The sequence below is a fragment of the Apaloderma vittatum genome, unplaced genomic scaffold, assembly GCF_000703405.1.
Source record: "Apaloderma vittatum isolate BGI_N311 unplaced genomic scaffold, ASM70340v1 scaffold4509, whole genome shotgun sequence".
Classification (NCBI taxonomy): Eukaryota; Metazoa; Chordata; class Aves; order Trogoniformes; family Trogonidae; genus Apaloderma; species Apaloderma vittatum.
In genome coordinates, this window is record NW_009736805.1 from 85124 (window position 1) to 101182 (window position 16059).

Here is a 16059-nt window from a genome sequence, read left to right on the forward strand (position 1 = left end):
GACAACTAAGGCTGGCACAGCTCCTCCTGCCTGTGGAGGTGTACCCTGAGTCACGGTCTCCGTAGTTAGGTTAAGACTGATCTTGCCGCATGTTCCTAAAGGAGCCCAGTCTTTTTATCTTCCCCTGTGAAACATCCCTCTGGTCCCATATATTAATGGAAAGGTGTCACCGTCACAGAATGGACCCATAATCTTATGAAAGAGAATAAGAAGAGTTTTGATATTTAACCAGGAGAGCTGATATTAGAGGCAGCTTCAGAAGAGGGATGCCATTATGGAATGTGGCAATGGGGAAGTGAGGCATCGGCATTGAGGATTATGTTCTTACAAACGCAGTGTTTATTAAAGTGCTTGTTGAATATTTCTGTATTCCCCCTTGAGAAAAACAACAACCATCTATTGTTCGAAATTTGGTATCAGCTTGGTAAAGAGCCATTGGTCTGCTTCAGAGTTTGTGCTTGGACCCTAAACAGACGGTGCTTGAGAAACTTGAAGCTGAGTTGCTGGAAGCCAACCAGAACCAGCAAACACTGAAGCAGAACTTCCTCGAGCTGACAGAGCTGAAACATCTGCTGAAGAAAACCCAGGACTTCTTTGAGGTGAGAGGTCTCTTTGCTACTCCAACAGGTTCATAAAAACACTGACATTTTCATTTAATGAGTGTTACTATTACTGATCTTTAATCAAAATTCAGCAGTCTTTAACCACAAGCCACTAAGATATGTTTGTAAAAGCACTTCAGCCACTTTGGAGCCTGCATCACTCAAGAACTTGGTTCTCAGATCTCTTTGAAAATGGCATTTGTGCTTTTCAGATATAGTTTACCTTTTTTTCCTTGTTTTTTTTTTTCTTTTGGTCTAAATCTCTGTGAAAAGCTGCCTTGGGGGGAAAAAAGGTCAGGAGAGAAACAGAAAAATATGAAAAAAGTTTTCAAACTGGCAATGCTGAATAGGTTTTTTTGAATTAATGTTTTCCAGGCAGAAACAAATCTGCCAGATGATTTCTTCAGTGAAGACACATCTGGGCTGCTGGAGCTGAGAACCACTTCTGCTGCTGCAGCTGCCAAGCTGGGGTGCGTATTGGCGATGGTCCCCAACTTGGCCAGGCTTCCCCCAGCACTGCCGGGCTGTGACACCGGTACACCTCCTTCAGCTTCTTAGTAGAGGTTGCTCCCCAACAGCGTAGCTGTTTATTGAGCATGAAGGGGTGACTGAAGTTATCATCAAAACTATGGTCAGGTTAGGGGTCAGTGGGACAAATGGACTTTTCCTTCCAGGCCAGCAATTCCAGCAGGTATTGACTGAAAATTGTTATCTTGTGGCATCTCACCTGTGGCTTCTGGCAGACATCTGGCTACCAGCCTGGCCCTCGGGGATGCATGTCTAACCGCAGCAAAAAGCCATGGGATTGCTTGTGCTGGACTTTGTCCACAACAGAAAGTGGCACTGACAGTGAGAGTTAGGGGAGCAGAAACACCGCTGTGTATTGCTGACAGCAATCTGGTGGACAGCATAGACTCAAACAGCTTTCCCTTGTGTCTACACCGGCTACGTGTGGTGAAACTTGCTTGTGGTGTCCTTCCAAGTTGTTGATTTTAGCTGCTCATGTTGATATTTCTGAAGTCCTGTTCAACTCTTTTATGGGCAAAGCATATGCCTGCAGACGGCTTACCTTGGTGGGTGGACACCAGCATGTCACGCTGCACTTTAGAGGTGCAATCTGGTGCTTTCTGGGAAAAGGACACCAGGAGAGAGTCAAGATAAACCACTTCTCGAAACCTGCTAACTCCTACCTCAGTCATTCAGGTACTCTCTGTTTGTGTGACTTTAAGCATCCCTCCACTCCTCCATTTCTAGCCAGAATTGTCTCTTCCCCTTTTTTTGTTTTTCTGGGGAGAGCTTACAATGTTTTAAATAAAGAACAACAGGATAAAGTCAGTAGATTGACATAAGAGCCAGGCTTGAACAAGGAGGTCTTTCCTAGAAGTGTCTACAGGAGCAGCAGAGCCCTGGCTATCAGAGCAGAAAACAAGAGAATGTAACATCACATGTGTTACAGGTCCTAAAAGACTTAGAGTGGGCTCATAATTTGTTTATCTTTTAACTCTGCTCAGATTCACAGCAGGGGTAATAAAGAGGGAAAGGATGATACCCTTTGAGCGTCTACTGTGGCGAGTCTGCAGGGGAAACATCTACCTGAGGTACACCGAAATGGACACCCCCTTGGAGGACCCTGTGACAGTAGGTACCAACCTGGTTTAGCTTCAGGCTGCGCCTTGTGCATTCCTGTGAACTGCAGAAACTGAACAAGTAGAACATCGCTGCTGGAAAACTGAGGCTGGGGGAAAAGAACAGGCAAATGCAGAGGCTGCCAAAAGAATCCCCACCACCTTTTCCACCCTGGACTCTTTGCTCTGGGTTTGTTAAATTCTACTTTAATTGTGTTGCAGAGAGAAGAGGTGAAGAAGAACGTGTTCATTATCTTCTACCAAGGAGAGCAGCTTAAACAAAAAATCAAGAAGATTTGTGATGGGTAAGGCAGGCCCGTAGGCAAACCACAGTGATGCCCATGGAGGGGTTTACCTGTCAGCCCAGGCCAGCTGAATGTGGAGCTGGAGATCAGATCTCCAGCTTTCCAGCTGTCAGCTCTGCCACTGAGCTCCTTTCCACTCCTCAGCTCCTAATCATGAAAGATATCCATCACCTTGGCACTTGGAAATTGAGGTCCTAAATTTTCCAGAGTGACTTGGGTGCTTCACTTGCTGGGTTTATAACTTAGGACATCTTAAAGGGGACTGTTTTTTTGAGAAATAATCAGCGTCCTTCCCCTGCAAATCAGGGACCCCAACTTGGGCACTGGGAACGTGGCAGTCCCTGACCTGCTCTCAAGCCTTCCTGAATTCCATCATAAAAAGATGATGCTGTAGTTTATTCAAAGTATTTGAGCAATATCTGTGTAATCAGAGACAGAGCCCAGGAGATAAATGAAAAGCTTCATACAACCTGACTCGTTTCCACTCTGTTAAGCATCTTGAAAAGATAATTCAGGTGGAATATTTTGTTACTCTTTCATAACGCTGATGACCGATGGGTTTTGTTGCAGTGTAAATCAGATTTGACGAGGGGATCTGTCTGCTGTCAACGAATCCATGTCAGGTATAGCCCCTCGGCCAAGTGGGGCCAGCCGAGGGCCTGCAGAGGGCAGAAGGTTGCAGGGAGGGGGGTGAGCGATTGCTCTTACCTGACATGTGCACTCAGGGTCTTTCCTTATCTCCTGCCTTTAATCAGAATAAAAGCAGCAAGATCAGTTCATCCAGCTGGGAAGGCTGACTCCAGTCCCATAGAGTGACAGACCCCTGGGGACTATTTAGCAATTCCTGCATTAGAAACGAAGCCCTCCAAGGTACCTTCTATAGGCAGTGGAGGGCAATGCTCATCCTGAGAGCAATTCAGTGCTCCTGAGGTGGGCATCTCTCTCTGTGAAGCAGCCTCGGGAGCATGGGCAGCTGGAGGGAAACTCCAACTCTCAGTCACGGATTTCTGATCATGAGCCTCAGATATTGAGGGAATTTTGCCATTGCCACTGGGCAGGATCAGTCTGCTGCTACCAATGGTCTTTGAGCTTTCAACAAGTCTCATTCTCTTTCTTGATTACAACTTCCTGCCTATGTCCCATTTCTTGGCCTCCTTTTTAGATGCTGTTCAATACCCTTCTCCCCTTCTGCACTCATGGGCAGTTGCTGGTGGTGCACCCTTCTCATTTCATTTACCCCTGTGCTGATTGCCTTGCAAGCTGCCAGGACGGATATTTAGAGCCAGCCAGGGTTGCCCGCAAAGTACAGCAAGTGCTTCATTTTGGAGGAGGTTTGTGCTTGGTTTTGTTTGCAGTCAAAAGTCCAACACTTTTCTTCTGGGCTGGGAGTAATTGAACAGCTAATGCAATGACCATCAGCATTTTCGTTATTGATTGAGCACAGAATTATTGAAACCAGAGGCATGACCTTCTGCAGTGGGGTGTAGCTTCAGAACGTGGGGCCAGGCAGCACTGGAAGTGTGAGGAGATCCTGGCAGGGTGGGTCATGATGCACAAAGCTGTTACGAGCTACTGGTATGGATGTGGTGGTAGGTTCATTGCAAGGAACTTAAAACTGGTTTCTCTCAGCCTCTCTTAACTGCAGGAAAATGCACTTACCTAAGACAAACTCACAGGATGTCCTTTGCAGTGATAGTGCACTAGTTTTTTTGTTTATTGCCAGCTAATCAGGCTACACTTGAAATCATCCTTTATGTCTTTCCTTCATCCCTTTCAATTTTTTTGCTTTCTAATATGCAATTTTAGGGTATTTTTCTGAGCAGTAGTTTTTCAAATGTAATAATTCCATGGCTCTCCTTTTGTTCTCTGTGGACCATCAGCTGTGCCTGATACACAGGCCAAGACATTTTAGTTTGGTCCATCTTTAAGGCAGAGTTAACTATACCTAAAGCAGATGGTGGTGTCCCTTCAGCACCAGCAGGACATTTCTGCCTAGCTCTAAGTCATCATTCATGACAAGTAAATATCCTGAAAAAATCATGGTGCTGGTATGAGCCAGGCTTCTGCAAGGCAGGCTGAGATTTGTTTGCAGAGCAATGTGCCTCAGGTTACGCTTGTAGTCCCTGCTTGACTCTAATTGGTAACATTAGTCTGCCAATTCCATGAGCATTAAGTCCACGCACAAATTTATTAGTGAAAGGTGTAGAGGGAGCAGGGAGGAGGAAAATGTAAGAATTTTTCTTTTCCTTCTTTTCTTGCGGCTGCCTCAGTGCTAATGTTAATACTAAACTGGGTTTATCAATGTAAGGATTCCCTGCTGAATTCTCCCGGAGCTTTCAGAGATGTCTGTGCCATTAGGGCAAAGCTGATACTCAGTATGCAAAATGGCTGTTAAAAGATCAAAGCAACACTGCTGCAATAACATTACTGGAAACCGGGGAACTGTACAGCATGGAGGAATAAGCTTTCAAGTTTGATTAAAAATCCTTATTAAAGATGAACTAAGAGCTGTGAAGAATAAGAAGATGGAAATAATTAGGTAGGGTGAATAACTTCTGGAAACGAGTATCAGGTATTGAGTGAGGAGCGATTCAATTCTAAAAAAGGGAAGTTTAGCTGAAGAGCGCGTGCTGTCATTACACACAGCTGTGGGCTGATCTCTAGGAAACTGCAGTGGGTTTTGCTCAATTTGCAACTGTCCTCACTTGTGTGCATGCTGGAACTGCCTTTGGAGAGCAGGTGGTGATATATTCTGTGCTCAGACAAAGCCAGAACATGATGCTTATCTGTACACAGAGCATGCACCTTTTTGTCTCTTAAACAGGGATAGACTCCTATGACCCTCTTATGTCTTCTTTTAATTCATCTCACGTGCAGAAAGGCAGCCGTTCAGCAGCTCTAACTCAGCACAGCTCAGCTGCTGTCTTGTCCTGGGTGGGCAGAAGACCTCTGCTCTATAAACAGGAGCAATCTCTTCCTGCAGACCTGTTGGGGCAATATTGAAGGATGACATTTATAATACCCTTGAAGTGGCAGGGCTGGCACAAGCACTAGATATCCCTGCACAAAATGAGTAGGAAAAAATTAAGGGATCTCTGCTGTTTTAGTTACTGCAGCACCTCAGCTCGGTTAAGGCTTGTAGGCACAGAGCCTTGCAGCAGCAAGGGATCTGCTCACCTTGTGATCTGCAAGGTGCTGATGGGAACCTGCTCTTCATGGATGAAGTATACTCTGGGACTTGTTCTGCAGAGGGGGCAAGTATCTGTGTGCTTTTCAGAGAGACATGTAACTCATTTATTTCTAATTGCCTGTACTGGGTTCATACAGCAGCTCTGCAACACCAGAATGTGCAGTACTAGTGTAAGCACCTTGACACTAATATGACACACAGCTGCACTAGAAAAGGTCATATTGAATACTACAGACAAGAAGTACGCAACACCTGCATGGAGAAAAGACCTTCATTCACATTATTAGAAGCCCACTTTAGTCCTTCCTATACCTCACTAGGCAAACCAGCTGAATCTCCCAAATACAGTCTTGGGGATGAGCTTATAAAAACATTTGTACCAGCCTGGCCACGTCGAAGCTGACATAACAGATACCACTCTCAGGTGCTTAAAAAACATCACCCATCCTTCCCTTGCTCCCAAGCTGTCTCACCAAACAGATGGACCAGAAGCCAAGAGCTGGCTGTACGTGGTCGTCCTCCTTTTGGTTTATCCTGGAAATATGGTCGGTTTACTTATTGATTTTTTAAAAAATTGATTACTTTATTTATTTATTTATTTGTTTGTTTATTTATTAGGATTATTTACTTACACAGCCTGCACGAAGGAAGGGTATTCGCTTGCAGTGCAGCAACAGCTCAGCTGGTGCCTTCCTCCCGTGACTGCGAGCGCAGAGAGAAGGGACAGGGAGTTGTTTCAGCCTCAGTACAAGAGGGACATCTATTGGCTACCGTGTTAACGGGGCTGCCTTTGCTAGGGTTTTTTTGTTGGTTTTTTTTTTTGGCTGAGTTTATTTTGTGTCTCTTTGAAGTTCAAGTAGCTTTTAGGCATAAGGGATGTGCCTACATATTAGTGCCGAGCACTGTATAATGAGATGTACCTTGTAGCACCTGAGACGGAAAGTAGATTTTTTTTTCAGCTACAACAGGTGAAGGGATCCTTTTTCTAATGGAGAGATAAATGTACCTTTTTGGACCTTTCTGGGACACCAGGCACACCTTTGTAGTGTATAAGAAGAGTATACTATTGGATGAGGAGTAAAGTCTGGTTTTCCCACCTATGAGCTGAGCTCAGAGGTAGAAAAAGCCAGTCAAATAACTGGTGTTTCTTGCTTCTGTCTTACTGAGGCTAGATTTCGTGCCACAGTCTATCCCTGTCCAGAGTCTGCCACAGAGCGCCGAGAAATGCTTGATGGAGTCAACACAAGGATTGAGGATTTAAACACAGTAAGTAGCAGCAACTTTTCTGGGCTCTGAAACCTGCAGGTGGGACCTCCGCAGAGATTTGACTTGGCTTCCCCCAACAGCACGCAGAGTTGTTCAGTCACAACTGTAGTACAGCTATATGAGGCTCAGAGAGGACTTGTTTGAATTAGGTTTTCTTTAACTAGGAGATCTTGGGGCGCTTGTCACACTAGCAATGGAAAGCCAAGACTGCTGTTATAGAAGAACAAATATCCATAACCTATTTACTCCAGCATTTAACACAGTGCTGACAATTACAAGTTCAATTGCTATGGGTGCTCAGTAGTTTGTACATCCATATACTGTATTGGGACCACACACCTTTTGGAGGTAGTCCTGCCCGTGGCCTTTCTATTGTCACACATGACAGGCACTGGGTCCTGAGGCAGGAGGGAACGGGCACCCTATTTTCTGAGGTGACCCATGTGGCAGTTGGCATCATGCTGTCACCCCCTCTGGGGATGTTTGTGGCTGGCAAGCCTGCACACAAGGCTGCTTCCAAACTGACTTTCACTCCTGAGCATCAAGGTCAGCTAGGCTTTTTCAGCACTTGTAAACTACACAGGTTATCTTTGTTAACATGTTATCTCCACCACCTATTTATGCAGCAACACTGTGGTGGCCACATGATGCATGGAGGTCCCACCAGGGCCGTGAGCTGTAGCTCTAGCAGTGCAGGCACACTTGTGGATGTGATATTCCCCAAGTTCATGGCACAGCTGCCTACAGTAGATGGCAGGATTGAAGCACATGGTGAGATGTGACCAGTCTGCAAGCAACTGGGTAAGGAGCCAACCCTGCAGCTCAGTAACTCCTCGTGGTCTCTTTTACACTTACAGTGGCTTGGGAACAAGCAGGGGGAGTGCTTAGCAAACACCATTGTGCCAAGTGCTCCTGTGTCCTAATCTGCACATGCTGCCCTCCAGGACACCTCACACATTCGTAAAAATCACTCCCTTTCCATAGCATTCTGCCACCTGCTCTCCCCAAATAACCACTGAGTAGATTGTGCCACCTGTGCCTTCCCAACTCCAGCGCTGCCTATTCTGTGCTTACAGGTGATAACACAAACTGAGTCCCACCGCCAGCAACTGCTGCGTGAGGCAGCAGCCAGCCTGTGGTCCTGGGGCATCAAGGTGAAGAAAATCAAGGCCATCTACCACATCCTGAATTGCTGTAACATCGATGTCACCCAGCAGTGTGTCATTGCAGAGATCTGGTTCCCAGTGGCTGATGCTGGCCGGATAAAAAGAGCTCTCCACCAGGGAATGGTAAGAGACCAAAATTTTGGGTCCCTGAGGCTCTCACCCAAACTGCATTGTTTATATGTTGAGCATACATTCAGACTTCTGTCCATTACCATAATGCTGCCTTTTCTGTTTTAATTAAAGTTGATGTTGTCGCATGATTGCTTGGCCTCAGGGAGTTTAAGGTCAGCATTAAATCTTAGCAGGTTTGGAATCGACCCATGAGTCAGCAAGGCTGGCACCTTTCCCTGAACAAATCAATAGCACAGAAAATGGAAAAATCTGGATATTAGAAAAAAAGCTTGAGATATAACACTCTTGAGCCCAGCCTTCATGTTGCTGCCTGTGCATGTTTAGGCACAGGCCATGTTGCTGCGGGACTGATTCTTCTCTGCTAGCCTGACTGTGCCTGTCCTTGTCACGGGGTTTGCAGGAACGCAGTGGCTCTACAATTGCCCCTATCCTTACCGCCATACACACCAAGATGGCACCACCCACCTTCAACAGGACCAACAAGTTCACAGCTGGATTTCAGAACATCGTGGATGCATACGGTGTGGGCAACTACAGGGAGATGAACCCAGGTGAGAAACACTGAGCTACTCTCACCTGGCTTGATGGAGCTGACTTAAAGCCTTCAAGCTTTGCATTAAAATGTCACTAAAACACATACTTGCTGATTGAGAAATCCGAATTGTATTTTCTGCTGGTGAAAATTGATAGTTTGGTGCATAGGAGTGGATTTTCTCAGGCAAATACTTCGGCCATTGGTCTTCAGTGATTGATGGTCCAGGCAAAAATGCAGGATGGGGAACAAATGGTGAGGTAGCAGCTCTGGGGGAAAGACATAAGCTCACAAGGCAAATATAAGTTGAACTTGTTCTGAGGCAAAAAAAAGTCCAAAAGGACCTGAGAAAAGTGTGAAACGGTGGTAGAGAATCTCAAAGAAACCATTGGGAATGAACAAAAACCTAGAAACTGGGACCCATAGGAAGGGATGAGGTGAATTCAGATTGTTGAGGCTGAGAAGACTGAACAATGAAAGTAAGGTTCAAGTACATTATTCTATTGCAAAACAGAATACAGTTGTCTACATATGGTGTCTATTATGGTGAGACAAGAAATGAAAGCTACAATTGCAAGGAAGATGCAGGATATACAATTGGACAACATTTCTGATGATAAAGCTAGTTCTGCACTAGATCTAACGGCCTGGTCAGTAGGGAAGGGGTTGTGGAGACCTTGAAGGACAGCAGCTGTGAGGAATGGGCTGGTAGGGTGGACTACTTCTGTGCTAAGGCCTTTTCATTTAGGAGGAGCTGAGCTTCTTGTCCTTTCCTTCCTTCAGCTCCATATACTATCATTACCTTCCCCTTCTTGTTTGCGGTGATGTTTGGGGATTGTGGCCATGGTGCTGTCATGCTGGGGTTTGCACTCTGGATGGTCATTAATGAGAAGAGCCTTCTGGCCCAGAAAAGCACTAATGAGGTGAGTACCAGGGACACGGTCCACCCTATCAGCGTAGGACAAGGCTTATCATCCCTGTTTGATAAAGGGGCCATCCAGCCTCCCAGTCTGGGTGGATATCTTTCAGAGATGTTTGTGAGGCAGAAATTTGGCAAGTAATTCTGCCTACTTCTGTATGGAGACCTGGATGGGGCCAAGGGACCTGGAGTTTCGATAACTGTACATACCTAGATCAGTACAATCATGTCTTCTGTTGGCTGAGGCCCACTGGTTGATGGGACTGCAGGTTCTTTAGTCACTGGCACTGCCTTTTCCCCCTGCAGATCTGGAATACATTTTTCAGTGGGCGCTACCTGATTCTGCTCATGGGTATATTCTCCATGTACACTGGCTTCATCTACAATGACTGCTTCTCCAAATCGTTCAACATCTTTGGCTCTTCCTGGCACATCATCCCTATGTTTAAAAATAACACTTGGAAGTAAGTAGCTAAATGTGGGAAACGAGAGAAAACACACCAAATGTATCACATAGGCTTTGAGAGAAAGGCACAGTGACTGCCTGTGTGGGGAAGGGAAGAACTCCCTGCTGTGGATGCAGTCGTGAATGAATCAGTGGTTTTGTCTGACATGCAGACAAACTCACTATTGAAATGGAAATGTAGAGGCTCCGGGAACATGCCTGTTTGTTCAGGCACCGATGTGCATAAAAATCTGCAGGTGTCCGCGACTGATGCATGAAGAATTATCAGTATGATGGAGAGGGTCATTGTGTAGGACCCATTTACAGACACACACACACAGAAGCCCAGGATAACAGCTCACAGAGAGACTGACACGTATCATGTGATAAATCTGCTGTAGGGTTACATGGTGAGATTAAGATGCAAAGGCCATTTCACTTTTCTTCTGTAGTAAGGATGTGCTTCTGGGTAATACGGTGCTGCAGCTGGATCCGGCAGTCCCAGGAGTCTACTCTGGAAATCCATACCCATTTGGAATAGATCCGGTAATTAAATTAAATTGCTCCAAGATAATTTGTATTTCAATTCTGTTTCTACATATCAGGTACATCAGTAACTCCCTGCTCTCTTTGCTGAAGCTGTGCTCTTCACTTCTTGCTCTTTGCCTGTTCTTTACACAGTTGTTGTGATGCTTTTCTTCAGCAGTCAAGGATATATATTGCTGGCAGTTTTGCACAGCAACAGCAAACTGGTAAGCAGGAAGGAACTGAAGAGTAGCCTTGTACTGCAGCCTCTGTTCTGTCACCAGTCTGCTGGACTCAGATTCCTTACTGGAGTCCTTAAACTATTCCAGAGCTACCTCACAAGTTTGAGGACAAAGTTCTGATTTCTGTGAGATGTCTTTATTGTGTGAAGTAAATTCCAGTATTAGTTAACAGATCCACATTTTCTTCTTTTTCTTTCCCTTTTCTTGCTATTCTCTCTTTATCATGTATTGAAATGCAGTTGTTAACATCACGCTTCCCTGTTTCAGTCATCATACCAGCCAATTAACCTCTGTCCTGCTGGATGCACTCTCGTGTCAGTTGGTAACAAAAAAAATACTGGCTTCCCCTGGTTTGTAGAGAGATTGACCTTGTAGTAAGTTTCTCACAAACCCAGCTCTAAAGCTCTGCCCAGGACATAGACAGCGCAGTTTAAAAAGCTATGACAGATGAATTTTCTGTACGTTACCTAGACACATCCCTAATTTAGGCTGACCCAGGCTAACCCTCTTCTACCATGGCTGCTGCCTGCTCGAGAGGCTGAGACCCCTGACAGGCAGAGAGGAATGGGGAAGAGTGGGCTGGAAAGCACCATGTCATCCACGCAGAAGGATGGATGGCTCTTTGCATTTTGCAAGTCCTGGCAGGATGGATGGGGTGTGTCTCGGAAAAGAAAGAGTCACCTCAAGATGAGGAGGCTAGGCAGTCTTGGCCACAGAAGGGGCAAAGCGTGTTGGACAAAGACATGTAAGCTCATGTTTTGCCTTCCAAATAACCCTCTCTCCCTTCTTTCTGTTCAAGTACTACACTTAGTGTCTGAAAAGAGGTATCTACTTACCGTCTCTGAGGTCAGAAGACTTTGGAGTCTAGGAAGTTTTAGAAGAAAGGAGAAGCAACCCAGAAAGCTCTGCAGCATGAAAAAAGGCATATGGTTACTGTCACAAAAAAAAGTTAATGCAGAGATCCAGGTGATATTCTGATCTCCATGGCCAAAGAGTTGGAATGAGCATTTTTTCTTCAAAGAAAAAGTTTCAACATGCTCTGCATTCAGTATTTCTCTGATGAACATAGAAAAAATGTCTATAGCAGCAGGAGGGATTTTCTCGTGCCTTTCCACTTTTGTTAAAGATGACTCAGCCTAAGGGCAAGGAATGTCACTGAAAAGATCTGGGTTCTGCTACCAGGCTTTGCATTGTTTTCTGGAGGACTGAAGCATAGCCCCTACATCATTTTAAATCACTCTTATTTTCTCTGTTACATGAGGATAATACTTTACACTTTTTAGATGAGAAGCTTGGCAGAGTGAAAAGTATTATGAGGAATATCTAGATATCCATTGCTTACTATTTTCTTACTAGAACTGATAGGACTAAAGTGATGGTGCCAAAGCTACAACTTCCACAAATCTGTTATTGAGCAAACACATTAAAATCTTATTCTTCTATCTGTGTCTACTCTTATCCCCAAAGATCTGGAATATTGCATCGAACAAGCTGACTTTCCTGAACTCCTACAAAATGAAGATGTCAGTTGTTGTAGGGATTGTGCACATGATTTTTGGAGTAATACTCAGTCTCTTCAACCACATGTAAGTTTGATTCATCAAGTCCATTGCTGCAGGCAACAAATCCTCGTTGCTAAACTAGTGTCCTTCATTCAAAGAAAGCTTCATATCTCAGACCAATGCCTTGAAGGACTTTGTCCTTCCTCCAATGCGAGTAGAAATGCCCTGTACAGTGCCTGACTCATGCCACTGTTGGTATAGAGTGAAGGATAACCATCACATTGCAGATATTCTCTTGGATAAACTCTCTTTTTTGCTTTCTCTCTTATGTTCTTCATTCTGCAGAAATACTGTAAATTAAAAATATATAGCATCTCCCACTATTGATAATTTTTGTCTGGAAAGACAACTCTTCTGGCCTAATCCAGAGCACACTGAAATCTTGCACAGTATGTGTGCATGTATTTCGCCTGACTTAGAGGGTCCTTGGTCATTATCTGTGGGTGTGCATATCTATATGTCTGCCTCCATATTTTGCAACAAAAGATAAGAAATGATGTTAGAGTTGAGAGGCTGACACTACTGTCTTGAGATACTCTCCAAAGCTAGAAAGTTTATAGTGGCCTTCAAGGACAGACACTGTTTGCAGATGACAGAGAGGTGGACTGCCCCTGCAGAATTGATTCTGCACCTGGTTCCTCAGCATATAATGCTTAGCTTTGTAAATTAGCCTTTTTTTGAAAATCAGCTTTTATTCCAATGTAGTAATTTTTTGATGTGCTGAGATACTGGGGAGCCAAGTACAAAAACCTGAAGAGAATTAGAATGACAAAGGTTTTGTATGTAAAGAGTGCCTTTCATTGATAAAGACTGCAATTGTAGACTTCTTTCTTGGCTGGTGATAGCTGTATGTTTCCTACCTTTTTTCCCAAAGACTAAGTAGTGTACAGTACTACCATACTTGGGTGCAACCTTGTATTAATACCTAGTGTATTAATTGCAGTTATCTTTCCTGATTCTTTTCAGCTACTTCAAGAAATACATGAACATTATCCTTCAGTTCATTCCAGAGATGATTTTTATTATTTCTCTTTTTGGCTACCTGGTCTTCATGATTATTTTCAAATGGTGTCATTTTGATGTCCACTCATCCCAGAGTGCACCGAGCATCCTCATCCATTTCATCAATATGTTTCTGTTCAACTACAGTGACTCTTCAAATGCTCCACTGTATCTGCATCAGGTATGGATCAAGTAGCTCAAGTCCACTGTAGCTGGTTTTGGATTTGCAGTGGTTGTGGACATAAAGATGGGGAACAGGCTCAGAAGCTCAATGGCAAGTGCCAGTCGCACAAGAGGAGTTTGCTCTGGTGATATTTTTGTTGGCCTTGTGGACAGGTAGGACGAAGAAGCTGTCAGTCAGTGATGCAGAGGAAACCTCTTTCTTAGTGTCATTCATACAAGAATTATGCTGCAATTTAAGATACTTTTGGAGAATAAAAGGAAAGAAGCATTATTAGAGATGTAAAGTTGGGCATTGCAGATGTGCTGTCTTGAAGTCATGGCATGATGCTAGAGACAAAGCAAGCCTCTCATTTCCTCGATAATTTCTTATTTGTTCTTTGGAAAACTTGAAAACATTATATTTTCATCTAAAAATAGAAGTAGCCAGAAGATTTTCTGGCAGGTTTGTTGTTTTTTTTTTGTCAGAAATATCTCCTTTGGAGACTTTATTAAAAAAAAAACCAAAACAAAAACCAAAAATAAAGCAAAATTTAAAAATCTCCTCTAAGAAAAAAATTAATTTTTAAATCATTTCTATTTATTTGTCCAGAACATGGATTATTTATTTTCTCACTTGCTTTTACATCAGCAGAATCAATGAAAAATGTGCAAGCAGATGCTGCCTTCAGCCACATGTATGCACATAGGTCTATACAATTGCATGCTTAGTAGAGGGCCCTGATAATTTCCAAGTAAACGTATTAACGCTGCAGGGGAGTTTAGGAAAATATGGGTTTCACAGACTTCAAAAAGTCATTAGATATCGTTTTGCTTTGTAACAATCCAAAGCCTTTCCAAGATGGTAAACTTTCTGACATTCCTGACCCCCTACCCCACCAGCAAGTCTCTGTGCTATCCAGAGATGGGAGTCGTAATGCAGCGATTCTATGGGACCAACCATAAAGTGATCAGAGAGCTGAGCCAGATTTTACAAAATGTAAAATTTGTACTTTGGGGTTTTCTTTGGTTTTCTTTGTTTTTCTTAAAGTAAAACCTTATTCTAGGACAGCAATAGGAGTGGCATACTGCAACAAAACCAGCTTGTATTGTGGGCACAAGGTGTTATCAAACCTAAGCTGTGCGGAGTCAATTCCTTTGTGAAATTACAAATGTAGAGCAAATCCTTGATTCTCTCCTTTCCAGGTGAAGACTTGAATGACTTGGCTCTTACTGTATCATTTCTACTTTGATCAAAGCAAGACAGACTGACTGGGTCCCCCAGCAGGTAGAACATTCACCTAGGACACTGAAGAGCCAAGTTCAAGTCAGTAATTGGATTTTGGAAAATTAACCCTTTCCAAAATTAAAGCCTTCATCTCTGAGTCTCCAACCATCTCTAGCTGGCAGTGCTTTCTGGAGCCTTAAGCAGTGTACATTCATTTTCATGTCTTAAAAGCAGAGGACACTCACCTGATACAGGGAGCGTATCTGTTTTGTATAAAAAAATGTTTTATAGAATCAGGTTTCTAACCAGAAATGTACTTGGCTATAGGAAGTAAAGTAACTTTTTGCTCTTCTTGTTGTTTTGTCTTTTAGAAAGAAGTGCAGAGTTTCTTAGTCATATTTGCTCTGATTGCTGTTCCCTGGATGCTCCTAATTAAACCTTTCATCCTCCGAGCCAACCACCAGAAAGCGCAGAGCATGGTAAGGGACATGAATCAGGCAAGGGGGATTCAGCACAGCAAAGGCAAAGCTGAGGAGATAGATCCCAAAAACTGTTTGTGGTGATCTAATTCTGTTTCTCTCTGATCTCAGAGTTTCTCCAGTGATTTCAAACTGTGCTTTACAGCACATGTGCTAAGAACGTGTGTACGGACATTTGTCTGAGCCATCTACACAGGAAGCAGCAGCTTTGCTCACAAGGCCATACCCTAGTTGTTGGGAGAGGAATCACAGAATCACAGAATGTCAGGGGTTGGAAGGGACCTCAAAAGATCATCTAGTTCAGTCCCCCTGCCAGAGCAGGAACACCTACAGTAGATCGCACATGAACGCATCCAGGTTGGTTTTGAATGTCTCCAGAGAAGGAGACTCCACAACCTCCCTGGGCAGCCTGTGTCAGTGCTCTGGCACCCTCACAGTGAAAAAGTTTTTCCTAATATTTTTGTGGAACCTCCTATGTTCCAGCTTGTGCCCATTATTCCTTGTCCTGTCATTGATGACCTCATCCAGGTCATTGATGAATATATTGAAAAGCACTGGCCCCAGCATTGACCCCTGAGGCACTCCACTAGACACAGGCCTCCAACTGGACTCTGCCCCATTGACCACTACTCTCTGACTTCTTCTCTTAAACCAATTAGCGACCCACCTCACTACCTGGT

General features: G+C 44.0%; 1 protein-coding gene across 1 annotated transcript in view; it reads left to right on the forward strand.

The window, feature by feature from the left end:
- ATP6V0A4 (ATPase, H+ transporting, lysosomal V0 subunit a4) overlaps positions 1 to 15379 on the forward strand; it is a gene marked incomplete at its 3' end in the record, with an annotated part of 16853 nt that extends 1474 nt beyond the window's left edge. The window contains exons 4-16 of the mRNA XM_009877099.1: positions 474 to 599; positions 978 to 1072; positions 2114 to 2240; positions 2450 to 2532; positions 6895 to 6988; positions 8065 to 8277; positions 8687 to 8837; positions 9602 to 9741; positions 10044 to 10201; positions 10635 to 10728; positions 12417 to 12535; positions 13478 to 13694; positions 15272 to 15379. Coding sequence (XP_009875401.1) covers positions 474 to 599; positions 978 to 1072; positions 2114 to 2240; positions 2450 to 2532; positions 6895 to 6988; positions 8065 to 8277; positions 8687 to 8837; positions 9602 to 9741; positions 10044 to 10201; positions 10635 to 10728; positions 12417 to 12535; positions 13478 to 13694; positions 15272 to 15379 — 1725 coding nt within the window. The remainder of the gene's footprint in view (positions 1 to 473; positions 600 to 977; positions 1073 to 2113; positions 2241 to 2449; positions 2533 to 6894; positions 6989 to 8064; positions 8278 to 8686; positions 8838 to 9601; positions 9742 to 10043; positions 10202 to 10634; positions 10729 to 12416; positions 12536 to 13477; positions 13695 to 15271) is intronic.
- Positions 15380 to 16059: the final 680 nt, after the last annotated feature.